Source organism: Dromiciops gliroides, chromosome 2 (assembly GCF_019393635.1).
Source record: "Dromiciops gliroides isolate mDroGli1 chromosome 2, mDroGli1.pri, whole genome shotgun sequence".
In the NCBI taxonomy this organism is placed as follows: Eukaryota; Metazoa; Chordata; class Mammalia; order Microbiotheria; family Microbiotheriidae; genus Dromiciops; species Dromiciops gliroides.
Window position 1 is genome coordinate 548,002,711 of NC_057862.1, and position 14,563 is coordinate 548,017,273.

The 14,563-nt window shown below is 43.1% G+C and overlaps 1 protein-coding gene across 5 annotated transcripts; it reads left to right on the forward strand.

Moving 5' to 3' along the window:
- Positions 1–344: 344 nt before the first annotated feature.
- LOC122742901 (zinc finger protein 184-like) lies at positions 345–11,504 on the forward strand. 5 transcript variants are annotated; one of them, XM_043987478.1, is made up of 5 exons: positions 2,390–2,489; positions 5,954–6,044; positions 6,387–6,513; positions 9,511–9,624; positions 10,194–11,504. In XM_043987478.1, the coding sequence occupies exons 2-5, from the start codon at positions 6,015–6,017 to the stop codon at positions 11,180–11,182; spliced, it is 1,260 nt and encodes a 419-aa protein (XP_043843413.1). In that variant the 5' UTR covers positions 2,390–2,489; positions 5,954–6,014; the 3' UTR covers positions 11,183–11,504. The 5 variants fall into 5 exon arrangements, with proteins under 5 accessions (XP_043843415.1, XP_043843420.1, XP_043843413.1 ...); XM_043987481.1 differs by lacking the exon at positions 9,511–9,624; XM_043987479.1 differs by lacking the exon at positions 5,954–6,044 and having other exon boundaries at positions 2,400–2,489.
- Positions 11,505–14,563: the final 3,059 nt, after the last annotated feature.

Here is a 14,563-nt window from a genome sequence, read left to right on the forward strand (position 1 = left end):
TACTTAGCAGTTAAAGGGAGAGGGAGGGGAAATTTCTTACCCAACCAGAAGATCAGAAGAAGACTGAGGGTTAGCTTTCCTCTTCGTGGTCAGCCATCTGTTAAGGGCTAAAATTCTAGCTAAACTGTCTAAAATATCTAATGAGTGGTCGCCAATAAATTATAAGCTTTAGCAAGAGTTAGACTTTTAAGCATTTATTAAGGAGAATAAGAATTTGGTAAAGAGAGAGAAAAAGGCCTAGATTCCTATCTATTAAAGGGAGAGCACATTTCTAGCTCCCTTCTCCGCCAGAGTCCAGAGGAAAGAGCCCGAGACTGAGCGCCAGTCTCTTCCTTCCTCCTCCCACTAGCCCGCGTCACTTCCTGACTCCTGGTCTTGCCCTCAAAGACCTTCCCTTCATGGGCAGAACTCCTCTACAGTAAGTATCCAGCAGGTGGCGTTATTCCAATCGTTACAATGTGCAGGAGCCACTCATTGGCCTAATCCTACTACTGCTCAGCCCAAGAGTTTTGACCTGCCTTGTTTCCAGTCTTGGTTGATTTGTTTCTCCTCAGGCAACCATGCTCCAAAGAATTCACCATGTTGTTTCTGGATATAGTGTATTCACTTGATTAGCATAGCCCAGTGCAGCTCAGAACTCAGCTCAAAAGGTCTACCAGCTTCAGCTTTCTCAGTAGTTAGGATTACTACCACTTGGCTACATGGTTCACTGCTGTTGTCTTGTGAACTGAAAATTTATATCAATGTGTCTCTAAGGTTTGAACCAGGAATCTCAAGTCTAGTAAATTTCCTTTCAGGTCACATGGAATTACCAACTGCCTCTGCCCCAAAGTAGCCATCAGCAATTCCTAGGGTTGGTAGAGTGCAAGGAAGCACAGGTCCTTTCTTTTTTGCTCTTTCAGAACCTAGCAGCTAAGGCCAACTCCATTTTTTGTTTTGTTTTTGAACCTATACAAAGTTATGACTCCTAAGAGCCAATCATTTCATTTCCAATTATTGAGACTCGATCACTTTTCTTAAATGAGGCCTAAATAGATTCAGGAGTACCAGTGGGCTGCCCAATCCCCTTTACTTTTAATTTCTCTCATCTCCTAGGGGCAGCTAGGTGGTGCAGTGGATAAAGCACCGGCCCTGGATTCAGGAGTACCTGAGTTCAAATCCAGCCTCAGACGCTTGACACTTACTAGCTATGTGACCCTGGGCAAGTCACTTGACCCTCACCACCCCACAAAATAAATAAATGAATAAATAAATAAAATAATTTCTCTCATCTTCATTTCTTCCTTTCTCTTTCTAGTGGCACCTCCCTAGTTGAGGCCTTTATTACCTCGTGCCTGATCTTTTGCAGCATTAACAAAAAATAGTAGCTCACCTTTTTATAACACTGAGATTCACCTAAAATGCCCTTACGACAACCCTATGAAGTGGCTTGTGCATGGATTATTACCACTGCTTCCCTTTTTACAGGTGAGGAAACAAGTTCTTAAAGGTAACATACTCTACCTAGAGACACACTCTAGAATTTAAGGTGAGATCCAAAATCAGGTCTCCTGTTTCCTTGTCCAACCTACTTTAACTTCATAAGTTGTCTTCCTGTCTTAAAGTTCTCCCGTTCAGTCTGCTTTGCATACTGCTATTTATCTTAGCAGTCACCACAGATCAGTCTTAACCTGTGTACTGAGAGAGGAAGCTCAGAAACAGTAGTAGTGAGGCTACATAATAGTTTCAGTTTCTTCCACAATAATCTCTATTGCAATGTATATGGAGACGCTCGTTTTATTTGGTGTATTTTCAAAGTCAAGGAAAAGTGGTTAAAAAAAAAAATTTTTTTTTAAAGAATCCATGGCCCCAAGGGACTCCAGGCTTCTCCCCTTCCCTGGACAGCCTGGGGCCAGTCCCGGCTTCAGGTCCACAAGCTGCGGCTAAATTCCTCTGCTAGTCGCTTTCCCTCTAGCTATCTTCAGGACTCAGTTTCCCCATCTGTAGATGCCAGGGGTGGACCATCAGACGACAGGACAGCAGCAGTTAGCAGCTGGACAGCTCCAGCAACAAACTCGGACACTGGCCATAAGTGGAAGTTACCATGGTGACCGAGTCTCTCCCTGAACCAAGCCCCAGCCCTCGCTGCTTTTCACGTCCCTTCCAATCCCTGTCCTTCTCCCAGACACCAAGCAGTTCTTACCCTTCTCAGGCTCGGAGGAGCTGCCGCTGGCCAGGACCCTCGCTGAGCCTGCACAGAAGGAAATCCAAGACTACATTTCCCAGAGAAGCTAGAGTCCCGGGGCACGGGGACTTGGACTCAATTTCCCAGAAGATCTTTCGATATTTAGTGGTTCAACGCCCTTACAATCCTTTGGAATCTGGGGCGCGAAACCTGCTGAGGCTGCCGGGAAGTAGAGTCCGCGTGGGGCATTAGCGTATGCGCAGGCGTCGTTCGGTGTGGGACCTGGCGATTGGGACTTCTGTGGACCGGCTTCAGTGGAATGGAGGTAAACGCGTATGCGCGCGCGTACGTGTGTGTTTGTGTGTATGTATGGGTGTATACGTGCGTTATCCGTATTGTCTGTTCATATGTCTGTATGTGTATGTCCGTGTATCTTATGTGTCCCCGTGGGTAGCCTGAGGGAAGTGGGGTCAGCGGACACTGGGCAGATGGGGGTTGAGGGGCGGGGTGCCCTCAGGGATCCGAGATCCGGCTGGATTCGCGTCCATCTCTTCAGACTCCTATTACTCTCTGCCCCAAGGGTCGAAGACTCCCTCTCCTTTTCCGAAGAAAAGCGCACCCCTGTGACTGTTATTCTCCAGCCCCAGTGTTAGCTGTGGGGAGGAGCGGAAGACTCATACTGTTGGGGGAGCGTGCAAGAAGGACAAAAAATTCCTCCGTTCCCTCCCCCACCTCCCGAATTCCCCCACCCCCACCCCACCCCGTTCCGCTTCTTCGCGAAAGCCTCTTTGGAGCTTGAGGTCAGTTCAGATCGGTGACTTTTCCAAGCATCACTTACATCACCTTATGAAAAAGTAATAAGTCATAGCTTTCTGATTGGGACATGAGGCAAGAGAGAAGTACCGGTCAGGACAGATGACAGAAGAACAAAATCTATCAAACTATTTTTCATTAATGTAACGGACTATATAAAATCTGGAAGGGACTTTAGAAATCGTAGGCTCTTACATTAAGCGCCTGCCATTTAATATTACAAATGAGGAAACTGGGTTTAGACAGGTTAAATGACTTGAACAATATTAAGCAGGCAGTAAGGTGCAAAGGTGGGGATTGAACCAGGTCTTATAACTCTAAATTAAGTGGTGTTTCCACTGTATTGTGCCATAAGTTGAACCAGAAACTTTTACAGAGGAGGAACCTGAGGCCTAGAGAGGCAAAATTAACTTGCCTATGATCAAACAGCTAATAAATCATTAAGCTTTTGATTCAAAATCCAGTGCTTTTCCACTCACCTTCCCCTCCCCCCCATTGCCTTCTTCTTTGTCTCACTGCTTCCTATCAAAAGTCTGGCCACCTTTGACAGTTTCCTAGTAATCAGTTTTAGAAATTGCCCATAAGTCCTAATGATGGCTTTAAAGTTTTCTATCTAGATAGTGTCAACACTACCTCATGCTTGGTCACTGCCATCTCCTGAGAGGTGGTCCTAGTATAAGTGATGTTGTATTATTGAAATGGCTACCCCAGGCATATTTAAATGGACACAGCTGTCTCCAGGTGCTCCTGCTTATTTGTTAACAATTAATAATTTATTTACTAATAAATTAGTGAAAAGAATTGTACCAGTAAATCTGGGGAAAACAGCTCCCATTTCCCAAGTTCAGTGGCCTTTTCTTACTTCCCATTCTACTTGAGGTCTCTCACCATGTGACACTTGTAACCACCCATTCCTAGAAACTTTCTACTCTCTTGGTTTTCTTTCATGATATTCACGGTCCTGGTTCATATCCTTCCTCTGATCACTTCTATGGTCCCTGTCCTCCCATTCTCCTCTGGAGGATTCTGCCTTCAGCCTCATCTTATACTCTCTTGCTTCATCATCTTGTCCAGGTATAGAGGTGGCTTTAGCTCTCACTGTAGCCCTAACCTTGCCCTGAAGTCTTGCCTGAACTGCGTATCTAACCAAATGCTTTAGTCATGCTTCTTCCTTACTATCCTGGCCCCTAGAAGAATTCTCTTTATCCTGGAGAGTTGGGCATATAGATTATTTAGGAGTCTTCAACATGGAAAGTATAATGAGAGCCATAAGAGAACCATTGAATTTGTACATGGAGAAAAGTGTAGGACGCAGAGACAGAACCTCAGGGACATCCTCAGGTAGAGGTGGGAGAGGGAACAAGAGTGGGGAAAATCTTCCTAGTTTAGAACAACCACCAAGAAAGCCTTTCCTTCAAGCCCCAGCTTAGGTGCCTCCTTGAAGCATCTCCTAATTCCCCTAGATAGATAAATTCATGCCATATTAACCACATTTTCTTTTTTTGACTGAGTTAATCTAGACAGATAGATCAAAGGAATCTTGAAGATATAGATCTAGATTTTGGCAAAGGCTCTCTGTGTGCTATGCTTGTGGACAGGGTGGATAAGTAAGGACTTTGTGATATGATATTAGTGTTCATCAAAGGGACAGGTGCAAAGAATAATGAGAATTCAGCCTGGAAGGAGGTCTCTCGTAGAGTAGCCCAGGGAATCTTCACTTGGTTTACGCCATTTAACATTTTAGTTATTTGTAGGATCTTAACATAGGATCATAGATTTATAGCTTGAAAGAATCTCAGAGATCATGTCTGGATGTTAGAGACTCTTGTGAAAAGTCATCATGGAAAGGGCTGGAAAGTTCTTATTACCTTATAAATTACCTTATTCCATTGTCAGTCAATAAACATTTTATTAAGCACCATCTATATTCCAGGCACTTTGTATCCAGAGTTGGGAATACAAAGAAAGGCAAAAGGCACTACCTACTCTCAAGCCAGGGTTTTACATTAAAATGACAACAGGGGGCAGCTAGGTGGCACAGTAGATAAAGCACTAGCCCTGGATTCAGGAGGACCTGAGTTCCAATGTGACCTCAGACACTTGGCACTTCCTACCTGTGTGACCCTGGACAAGTCATTTAACCCTCATTACCTCACCCCCCCAAAAAAAAAAAGTCTGTCACATGTTAACGTTTTTCCTACTTTTCCATCTCTTATCTCATAGGACTTCACCAAGAGAGATGTGTCAAAGATAGAGTATAATGGATGTGGGAATTTATTGTGATTTGGGGACCCTGCCTTTGGGCTGAGATTAAAAAGCCTTAGGCCCTCAGGGTTTTTCTTAGCTTCAGGGGGCGGGGCACAGCCTCCTCCAGCTCTGGGCATAGTATACTAGGGCCCTTCAAGACCCGGGCTGCAGCCCCAGGGTGGCTAACCAATTAGCTTGATGTGTGTGAGGGCTTGGTCCTGGGGTTCCCAAGGAGAAAGGCCTTTTATAAACAGGGGTGGGGGTGGGGAACGCTAGAAGAAGGTTGGTCAGTACAGAGGACTAAGGAGACACAGGAAAGGACGCCAGAGAAACTGTACAGAAAGAGAGGGAGCTTGCAGTTAGACGGTGGAGGAGGATGCTACAGAGACACTGAGAGGTCGTATTTTACTTTTGTTGCCTTTATCCCTAAGTTTATTCACCTAAATAAATCCTTTGCTGTTAAATGGAAAGAAGCTGTTTGCTTATCAGTTTGGGAGAAGAAATTGTGGGAATTTTTTAAAGGCCCTAACAGACTGGCTTAGGCAATTAATAGCAGTCAGACAGCAAGCCAGTCAAAAGTCCACAGATTAGGCACAGTTAGTTAAAATATTTTTACCTGGATGAGGTGTTTTACTTAGAAATAATGAAAAATTATTTTCATAAGTAGTTTATGGAATCACCATAAAGCAAGAGCAGTCTCCCTCAATGCCTCTTTATTTTCTTCCCCAGCCCCCAGTTCTCAAGACTCTGCCTTTTTGTAAGAGGAAAAAGGACAGAAGAGGAGGGAATAATGCCAATTTTCCTGGCGGTCAGGTACCAGGTGAATGGGGTTTTTCTCTCCCTCTTGAAGTGTTGTTACAGTTTCCAAAATATGGCAACTTGCTCCATTCTTCATGGATCTTCTCTACCCAGATGGGTGTGAAGAATATCTCTCAGTAATGAGGCTCTTACTCAGTAGGTCCCCGTGCTAGGCACAGGGATAGTCAAGGTGCCTTTCTCCCTTGGGTCACAGGCCTCCACTTTTCCCTTACTTCACAGTACCTAGAGTCCCGAACATTGCCAGGACCACTTCCTCTCCCTCCCCTCAGTCTCTCCAAATGTTTCTAATTTGACCCCTTCTTCTGGGGTTATATGGCTGAGCAAGAATGAATTTGCATTTTAGGAATCAGTGACATTCAAGGATGTGGCCGTGAACTTTAGCCAGGAGGAGTGGGGACAACTGAACCCTGCTCAGAGGGACCTGTACAGGGACGTGATGCTGGAGAACTATAGAAATCTCATCTCACTGGGTAAGAGGGGCTTCCACCCTGGGATCTAGCCTCTGTCCCATATTTTTCTTTTTTTTAATGGTGAGGCAATTGGGGTTAAGTGACTTGCCCAGGGTCACACAGCTAGTCCCTGTCAAGTGTCTGAGGCTGGATTTGAACTCAGGTCCTCCTGAAACCAGGGCCAGTGCTCTATCCACTGCGCCACCTAGCTGCCTCTCTGCCCCATCTTAAGAAAACATTCCTCTGCTAAATGGGAGGGAGTACAGAGATGTGCCTGGAGATATTTATATTTCACTGTGATTGTGTCTGAAGTGTGGTCACATAAAAAAGATACTTACAGAAGCTACTTTGAAACCTTGCTGTGCTGGGATCTAGCTGAGGGTGACAACGAAGTCTTGCTGTTTGCCCAGGGACCAAGAAAAAGCTGGGTGCTAGAGACCTTTCTAAGAGATCTGAGTGTCTCCAGAATAAGAAAAATTAGAGGAGGAGGGAGGGGGTACAAGAAGCTCTTGGATTGAGAAGGGTGGGGGTGAGGGATCACATGTTGAGTCAGTAACTGGCAGGGTGGGAAAACAAGGGCATGGGGCAAAGCTCTTTGGAGTAGCTCAGAGTGATGGGAGAACAGAACATCTTGTAGGCATTGAGGTGTACAGTGAAGCCACTAGGCCAGTGCTACAGAATATGGGACAACGGACAGAGGAGAACAAAGTGGGATTTGCTAAGTCCCGGGTAGGAGCAGGGATAGAGGTGATAGAGATGGCTGCACTATGTGTGTGTTTTGATTTTTAGTATTTTGGATATGTGCCCTAAATAGAAGAGAAATTGTTTATTCTAAAACCTGTATTGGAGGAGAGGGTGCTACTGAAAGGTTGTGTGACTTAGGACTGGTGACAAGGAGGTGACTAAACCAAAGGAAAGGAAGGAAGTAATAGAAGCACAAGCCCAGCAGTGATATTATGGAGCTTGCTAGGAAAGGAAAACTCCCTGAGTCAATTATGGGCCAGTACTCTCAGGATCTTTTAGGTACTCAGTATCAAAGTACCTGGAAGCTGAACCTGACAGAATGAAGAACAAAACCATAGGAGGAAAGGGAGCTTCAGTGGACAGTAGCAAACAAGGGAGCAGAAGCAAGAGAACAGTGTACACAGACCCAGCAATATTGGAAAGATGAGTCATCAGCCTGTAGGCAAAGACTTAGGAGCTCCCATCAGTGTGAGGACCCAGCCCAATTCCAAAGGCCTCCAGTGAGAGCCGGTGTCTACCTCCAGAGAGAGAGAGAGCTGAGGGACTGAGGGTGCACACTGAAGTACAAGATTCTTTTTTCTTTTCAGCCATGGCTAATGAGGGCATTTGTTTTGCATGACTATCCATGTTTGTAATAGGGTTTGGTTTTTTGTTTTTATCTTACCTTCTCAGTGGTTGGGAAAGGGAGGGAGAGAATTTGGAACTGGAAATGAGATAAAATTGAATTACTAATAAAAGGGAGGGGTGACATGGTCAGACTTGCCTTTTGAAAAGCTCCATTTGGTAGAAGGACAGGAGTAGTGAGAGGCTTGAGGCTGGGAGACCAACCAGAAAGCTGCTATAGTGGTCTAGGCAGGAGGTGACAAAGAGATCTACCAGGGTGGTGATAGTGTCAGAGGAGAAGAGGCATGTCCAAGATGTTCACAAACATAGAATTGACAGGACCTGATACTAGATGGGATAATAGAGTGGGGGAGAAGAGGGAAGGCAAATGAGAGAGAGAAAGGGGGGCAGGGGGAGAGAGAGAGAGAGAGAGAGAGGTGTGTGTGTAAAGAATGATACCTAGGGGCAGCTAGGTGTTACAGTAGATAAAGCACCAGCCCTGGATTCAGGAGGACCTGAGTTCAAATCTGGCCTCAGACACTTGACACTAGCTGTGTGACCCTGGACAAGTCACTTAACCCTCATTGTCCTGCAGAAAGAAGAATGATACCTAGGTTGTAAGCCTAGGGACCAGGAGATGGTGGTGCCGTCACCTGTGCCCCCAAAATTATGAAACTATGAACCTTTGATCCAGCTCTACCACTACTGTGCTTATACCTCAGAAAATCCAAGAAAGAGGCAAAGGACATAGATGTTCAAAAATATTTAAAGCAGCTCTTTTTTGTAGAAGCAAAAAACTAGAATCAATTTGCTTACCTGTTGAGAAATGGCCAAAAAAATTAAGAAATTTAAATGTATTGAAATATTGTGCTATAAAAATGATAAAATGGACTGTTTCAGAGGCCACAGAATACCTCTATGAACTGTTTCAAAGCAAAGAAAGGCACAGTAGAACAGTTTTTACAATGACAACATTGTAAAGAAAGATAACTTTGAAAAACTTGAGAACTCTGATCAATGTAGTGATGAATCAATCCACAGTCCAGAGGAGAGGAGGAAGCGTGCCATCCCTGCCCCCAACACACACACCCCCACCCTGTGAGAGAATGAGGCCTACAGTTTTGGACGTGGCCAGTGTGAGAGCTTGTTTGGCTGGCTAGGCATATTTGGGAAGATGGTTTTACATTTTTGTTTGTTGTTAATTGGGGAAGGCAGAGGGGGGAAGGCAGAGAAGGTAAGAAAGACTTGCAAAAACACTTTTTAAAAAGAGGTTTATGAAAGCATGGGGCATGTTTTCAATGGGACAGTCTGGGTGCCTGCTGGTGCTAGAGTGCTGCTGCCCCTTCAGTAAGCACAAAAGTATTTCACAGCGTTCAGGAGTGAATAGAAAGACCAAGATATTGTAAAGAGTTAATGAGTGTTTATGAGTGTGTCTGTGTCAAAATGACATTGGTGACTTCTGGGACAGTTCTGTTTCTGGATAATAGCTCTGCCACCATTCCTAAGTCATGTAGCCTTGATGAGCCTCAGTTCCTACATTTCTAAAGTCGGGATAATAATGCCTGTCATATTGACTTCGTGGGTTTATGATAACAGGGTATGTAAAGGATTTGCAAACAGTGCCATCTATATAAATGTTGGCGGATACTGACATTTCCTTTCCACCAATAGGACTTCCCATAGCTAAACCTCATGTGATCTTCCAGTTGGAGCAAGGCAAAGAGCCGTGGTTGCTTGATTTGCCAAAGGCTAAAGAAAGAGTGTTGCCAACAGATTCTTCCTTGGGTGAGTGATTGAGAGTCAAAATTAAAGAAGTCCCTGGAAGTACAGCCTAGCAGTTGGGTGAGCAGGAGCTGCTTTCAGTGGCCTCAAGGCCTGCTACAGTTGTTATTGCCATGAGCAACCCAGGCAGGAAAGCTGTGTCTTTTTTTCCCTCATGGTGAAGTATCACCTTTGCCTCCATTATGATTCCTCTTCTTCCCTTTTCTTTGGTCTTTATGATCTACTAGCACTTCCTCTCAATTTGCCTTTTCTGGGCACCTCCTCCCTTCTGACTGAAATTTCAGGTTTCTTTTCCCTTCCTCATTAGACTCTGCTCCACATGACACTTTGCTCTGGTGGCTTTTCCAACAGTCCTGGATTTCATGTTTGCCGCTCACTTTGCTTAGGGAGCCAGTCGCTTTGCTAAAGTTTCTTAATGAGCAAGGTGCCCAACACCCATTTTGGGTTCCTCCTTCCTCTTATGCCTGTCTAGATGTTTTGGGGGCATTATTCTCAGTTTCATTATCCTTTCTACCAGAACTTTTTCTTTTTTTACAGCACAGAGAACAGATTGTAGTTGTGTTTTCTCTTAGTTTCAGACTGGATGAGCCTTCATGAGACCCAGAAGTCATCTCCAAAGCAGGATATTTCAGAAGTAGAATCATTAGGAACATTAATGGTTCCCATAAACTCTGCATGGAGAGGAGTTCATGTACCTAGTGGCACAATCAACAGGAAGAAGGAAAACTCTGAAAGGGAAACAGTTTCCCATGAGAGAGATTCTAGGCAACTGTTAATTATTCCCTCCAAAAATACCACCCAGGAGCCAGGCCATGATTATAATCAATGGGGGGAAACTATTGACTGCTCATCTCTTACTGAACATCAGAGAAGTCATACTGGAGAGAATCCCTATGAATGTAATGAATGTGGGAAAATCTTTAGCTGGAAATGCAACCTTACACGACATCTGCTAACACATACTGGAAAAAAGCCTTATAAGTGTAAGGAATGTGGAAAATCCTTCCTGTACCATTCCTACCTTACTTCTCATAAGCGAATTCATACTGGTGAGAAGCCCTACCAATGTGGCGAATGTGGGAAAGCCTTTTCTAACCATTCATCTCTTACTGCACATGAACGAATTCATACTGGAGAGAAGCCTTATAAATGTAATGAATGTGGAAAAGCTTTCAGACATAGAAGTGCCATTATGAGACATCATATGATTCATAAGAGAGACAGTCCCTATAAATGTGGTGAATGTGGGAAACTATTCTTAAACCCTTCATCCCTTATGGTTCATGAAAGAATTCATACTGGAGAAAAGCCCTATGAATGTGATGAATGTGGAAAAGCCTTTGCTAGGCATTCATCCCTTTCTCTACATCAGAGGACCCATACTCAAGAGAAGCCCTATGGATGTGATGAATGTGGAAAAACCTTCTTTGACTTTTCATCACTTACTCGACATCAAAAAACCCATTCTGGAAAGAAACCCTATTTATGCAGTGTGTGTGGGAAAACATTTTGTAGCAAGGCATCTATCATCCAACATCAGCGACGTTATGCCAGAGAGTAACCCTGAGAATATGATGTCTTAGACAAAACTTCAGTTAGGTTTATCTCCTTGTTAAGTACCGAAGAGTCAAGTTATCACAAGATTGGTATTACCTAATACGTGCTTTCCCATAGTCAATAATATTGGCAATGATGGTTTTAAAAGGATAAAATTCAGTGTTGGAAAGGCTGTGAACATGCCATCAATGGACTCCCTAGGAAAAGATCTCCAGGGCCAGATGGGTTTACAAGTGGATTCTACCAAACATTTAAAGAACAATTCATTCTAATATTATACAAATTATTTGGAAAAAATTGGTGATGAAGTTCTACCAAATTCCTTTTATGACACAAATATGGTGTTGATACCTAAACCAGGCAGAGCCAAAACAGAGAAAAAATATTACAGACCAATTTCCATAATGAATATCGATGCAAAAATCTTAAATAAAATGTTACCAAGGAGATTACAGCAATTCATTACCAGGATAATACACCATAACTAGGTGGGATTTATACCAGGAATGCAGGGCTGGTTCAACATTAGGAAAGCTATCAACATAATCAAGCACATCAATAACAAAACTAACCAAAAATCATATGATTATCTCAATAGATGCAGAGAAAGCTTTTGACAAAATACAGCACTCATTCCTGTTAAAGACACTAGCGAGCATGGGAATGGGTGGGGCTTTCCTTGAATTGATGAGTAGCATCTACCTAAAACCATTAGCAAACATTATATGTAATGGGGATGAGTTAGAGGCATTCCCAATGGGATCAGGGTGAAGCTGGGATGTCCATTATCACCTCTATTGTTATTATTATTATTTTTTTTTTTTTTGCAGGGCAATGGGGGTTAAGTGACTTGCCCAAGGTCACACAGCTAGTAAGTGTCAAGTGTCTGAAGCTGGATTTGAACTCAGGTACTCCTGAATCCAGGGCTGGTGCTTTATCCACTGTACCACCTAGCTGCCCCCACCTCTATTATTTAATGTTGTAATAGAAATGTTGGTGTTTGCAATAAGAGAAGAGAAGGGAATTGGTGGAATTAGAATAGGAAAGGAGGAAAGGCTGTGAAAAAACAGGCACAGTGTAACACTACTGATAGTTTGCCATGAATTGGTGCTTCCTTTTGAAAGCATTACATAATACCTACAAAACTATACCTCTTCATCAAGTCATTCTAGTACCAGAACTATACCCCAAGAATGTTATATGTGGGGTTGGGGAGTAGAGAGGAGAGGATGAAAAGAAAGGCCTATCTCTATAAAACTATTCATAAAACATTGGGAAATGTAGTGTATTAACATATTGGACTATTGTTGCAGTATCAAAAGTGACAAATATAAAGAATGCAAAGAAATATCAGAAGACATAAAGTGCTATGTAGAAAAGAAGAACCAAAACTATTTAGATCCTGACTAAGCTGTGTATATTACAGAAACAATAAAATCCATAAAAAATTAAAAGGGGCAGGATGGAAACAAGATTATTTTGATATCTTGTTAACATACACATTTTAATTATTTTTTAAACTACCTGTAAGTTTAAAGTTTCACATGCAATCTTATTTTTTAAAAAATATTCTTTATTTAAATGCTTTTATTGATTAAATTTATACAGGTTAGTATTTTATTACTTCAGTGGATCTTCTTAGAAACACAGCTAACAGCTCAAATAGTCTTGCTGAGCAGCTCAAGAGTTAGCAGCTGAAGTGTTACTACTACCAGCTCACAGCTCAAAGAATCCAAGTAAGCAGCAGAATGTGGTTGAAGGCATCTTCGAAGATGGTCACTCTTCTGAATGGGCCAGAGAGTGCACTGAAGTGAGGTCTCACACTGTTATTTATACCCACCAAGGGTCCCTCCCGACCAATCACATTACAGTTTTCATTTACATACAGGATTACAAAACACAGCATATAGTATTAACCTCCCATATATGGTAACTGTAAGGACCAATCAGATTGTATCAGTTGACCAATCAGATTGGGACAGTAGGCCTTAACCATAATCTGGACAAGAATGTCCCCATTCCTCACTAGAACAGTGCTATGTTAACATACATAACCATACATAACTTGTCAAGAAACGATTTAAGGGGCAGCTAGGTGTCGCAGTGGATAGAGGACCAGCCCCGGAGTCAGGAGGACTTGAGTTCAAATCCAGCCTCAGACACTTAACACTTACTGGCTGTGTGACCTTGGGCAAGTCACTTAACCACAATTGCTTCACCAATAATAATAATAATTGTCCAAAAAAAAAAAAAAGAAAACTTAAGTCAGGGTTTGAACACCAGAGTCACATGTGTATCACCTCTGGCACCTCAAGGTGAACTCCCAGCTTAGCTCAGCCCCCACAAAGTGCAGGCCCTGTTCCAGACCCTGTTCGGGACTAAGGCCCAGGGGCCTTGACTCCTGAGAGCCTTGTGTGTCAGGTGGCCCCCTGCTGGGAAGCTGAGGCAACAAAGTGGTAGGGCTTGAAACTAGACTCACACTGTCTTTAGGACTCTGAGAAGAGTCCAAATAGTGTCTTTCTCTCAATCTCTTATCCCATTAATGTGAGTATTCTGTCCAACATTACAAGTCATTACCCCTGTGTGCCTTACATTCCTTTTTAACTCATGTTCAAGTCTTTTTCATAAATGCTTTACCCAAGGCCCAATCCAAAAGATGGAGGCTTCCTCAGGGTCTTGATATGTAAGCATCCATGCAGCAGGCAGATTGCTTATCTTTTATTCCTTGTACTTTCTACATGACCTTCCCATTTTTCTTGTAATTCATATCTGTGATAGTCTTTTCTTTATTTTTGTGAGGCAATTGGGGTTAAGTGACTTGCCCAGGGTCACACAGCTAGTATATGTTAAGTGTCTGAGGCTGGATTTTAACTCAGGTCCTCCTGACTCCAGGGCTGGTGCTCTATCCACTGCGACACCTGGCTGCCCTGGACCGATCCTTTTAAGTATAAAATTCCTTTGATTTCAAAGGTATCTGGTAAATACATTCTTATCAGCATTGGTTAGGGGGTACTTCTAGCTCTGGCAGGGATTCTATCAACCCTGCATTGTAAGACATGATGCAGAAATTAAAATCTCTTTCTGAAGCCCCACCTTCTTAACCAGCTCTTTTTTGCCCAAATTAAATTTTCTCTTTTTAACTCGTCTTCAATGGGCAATGGTGAGGAAAACAGCTTGTGCCCATGATCTTCAGTTTCTTGCCCAAGACTTAATAATTGTTGGCTATGTTCTTTTAGGTTTCTTCTGGAGGTGCTATTTGTGTCCATGTTAATCACTGGAGGTGGGGAGTTCTCATTCATTTTGATAAGTCTTGGAGGTTTACTGGTATGTTGTGGATATGTAGAAAGCAACAGAGCTTCCTATTGTTATCAGGGTGACCAATAGC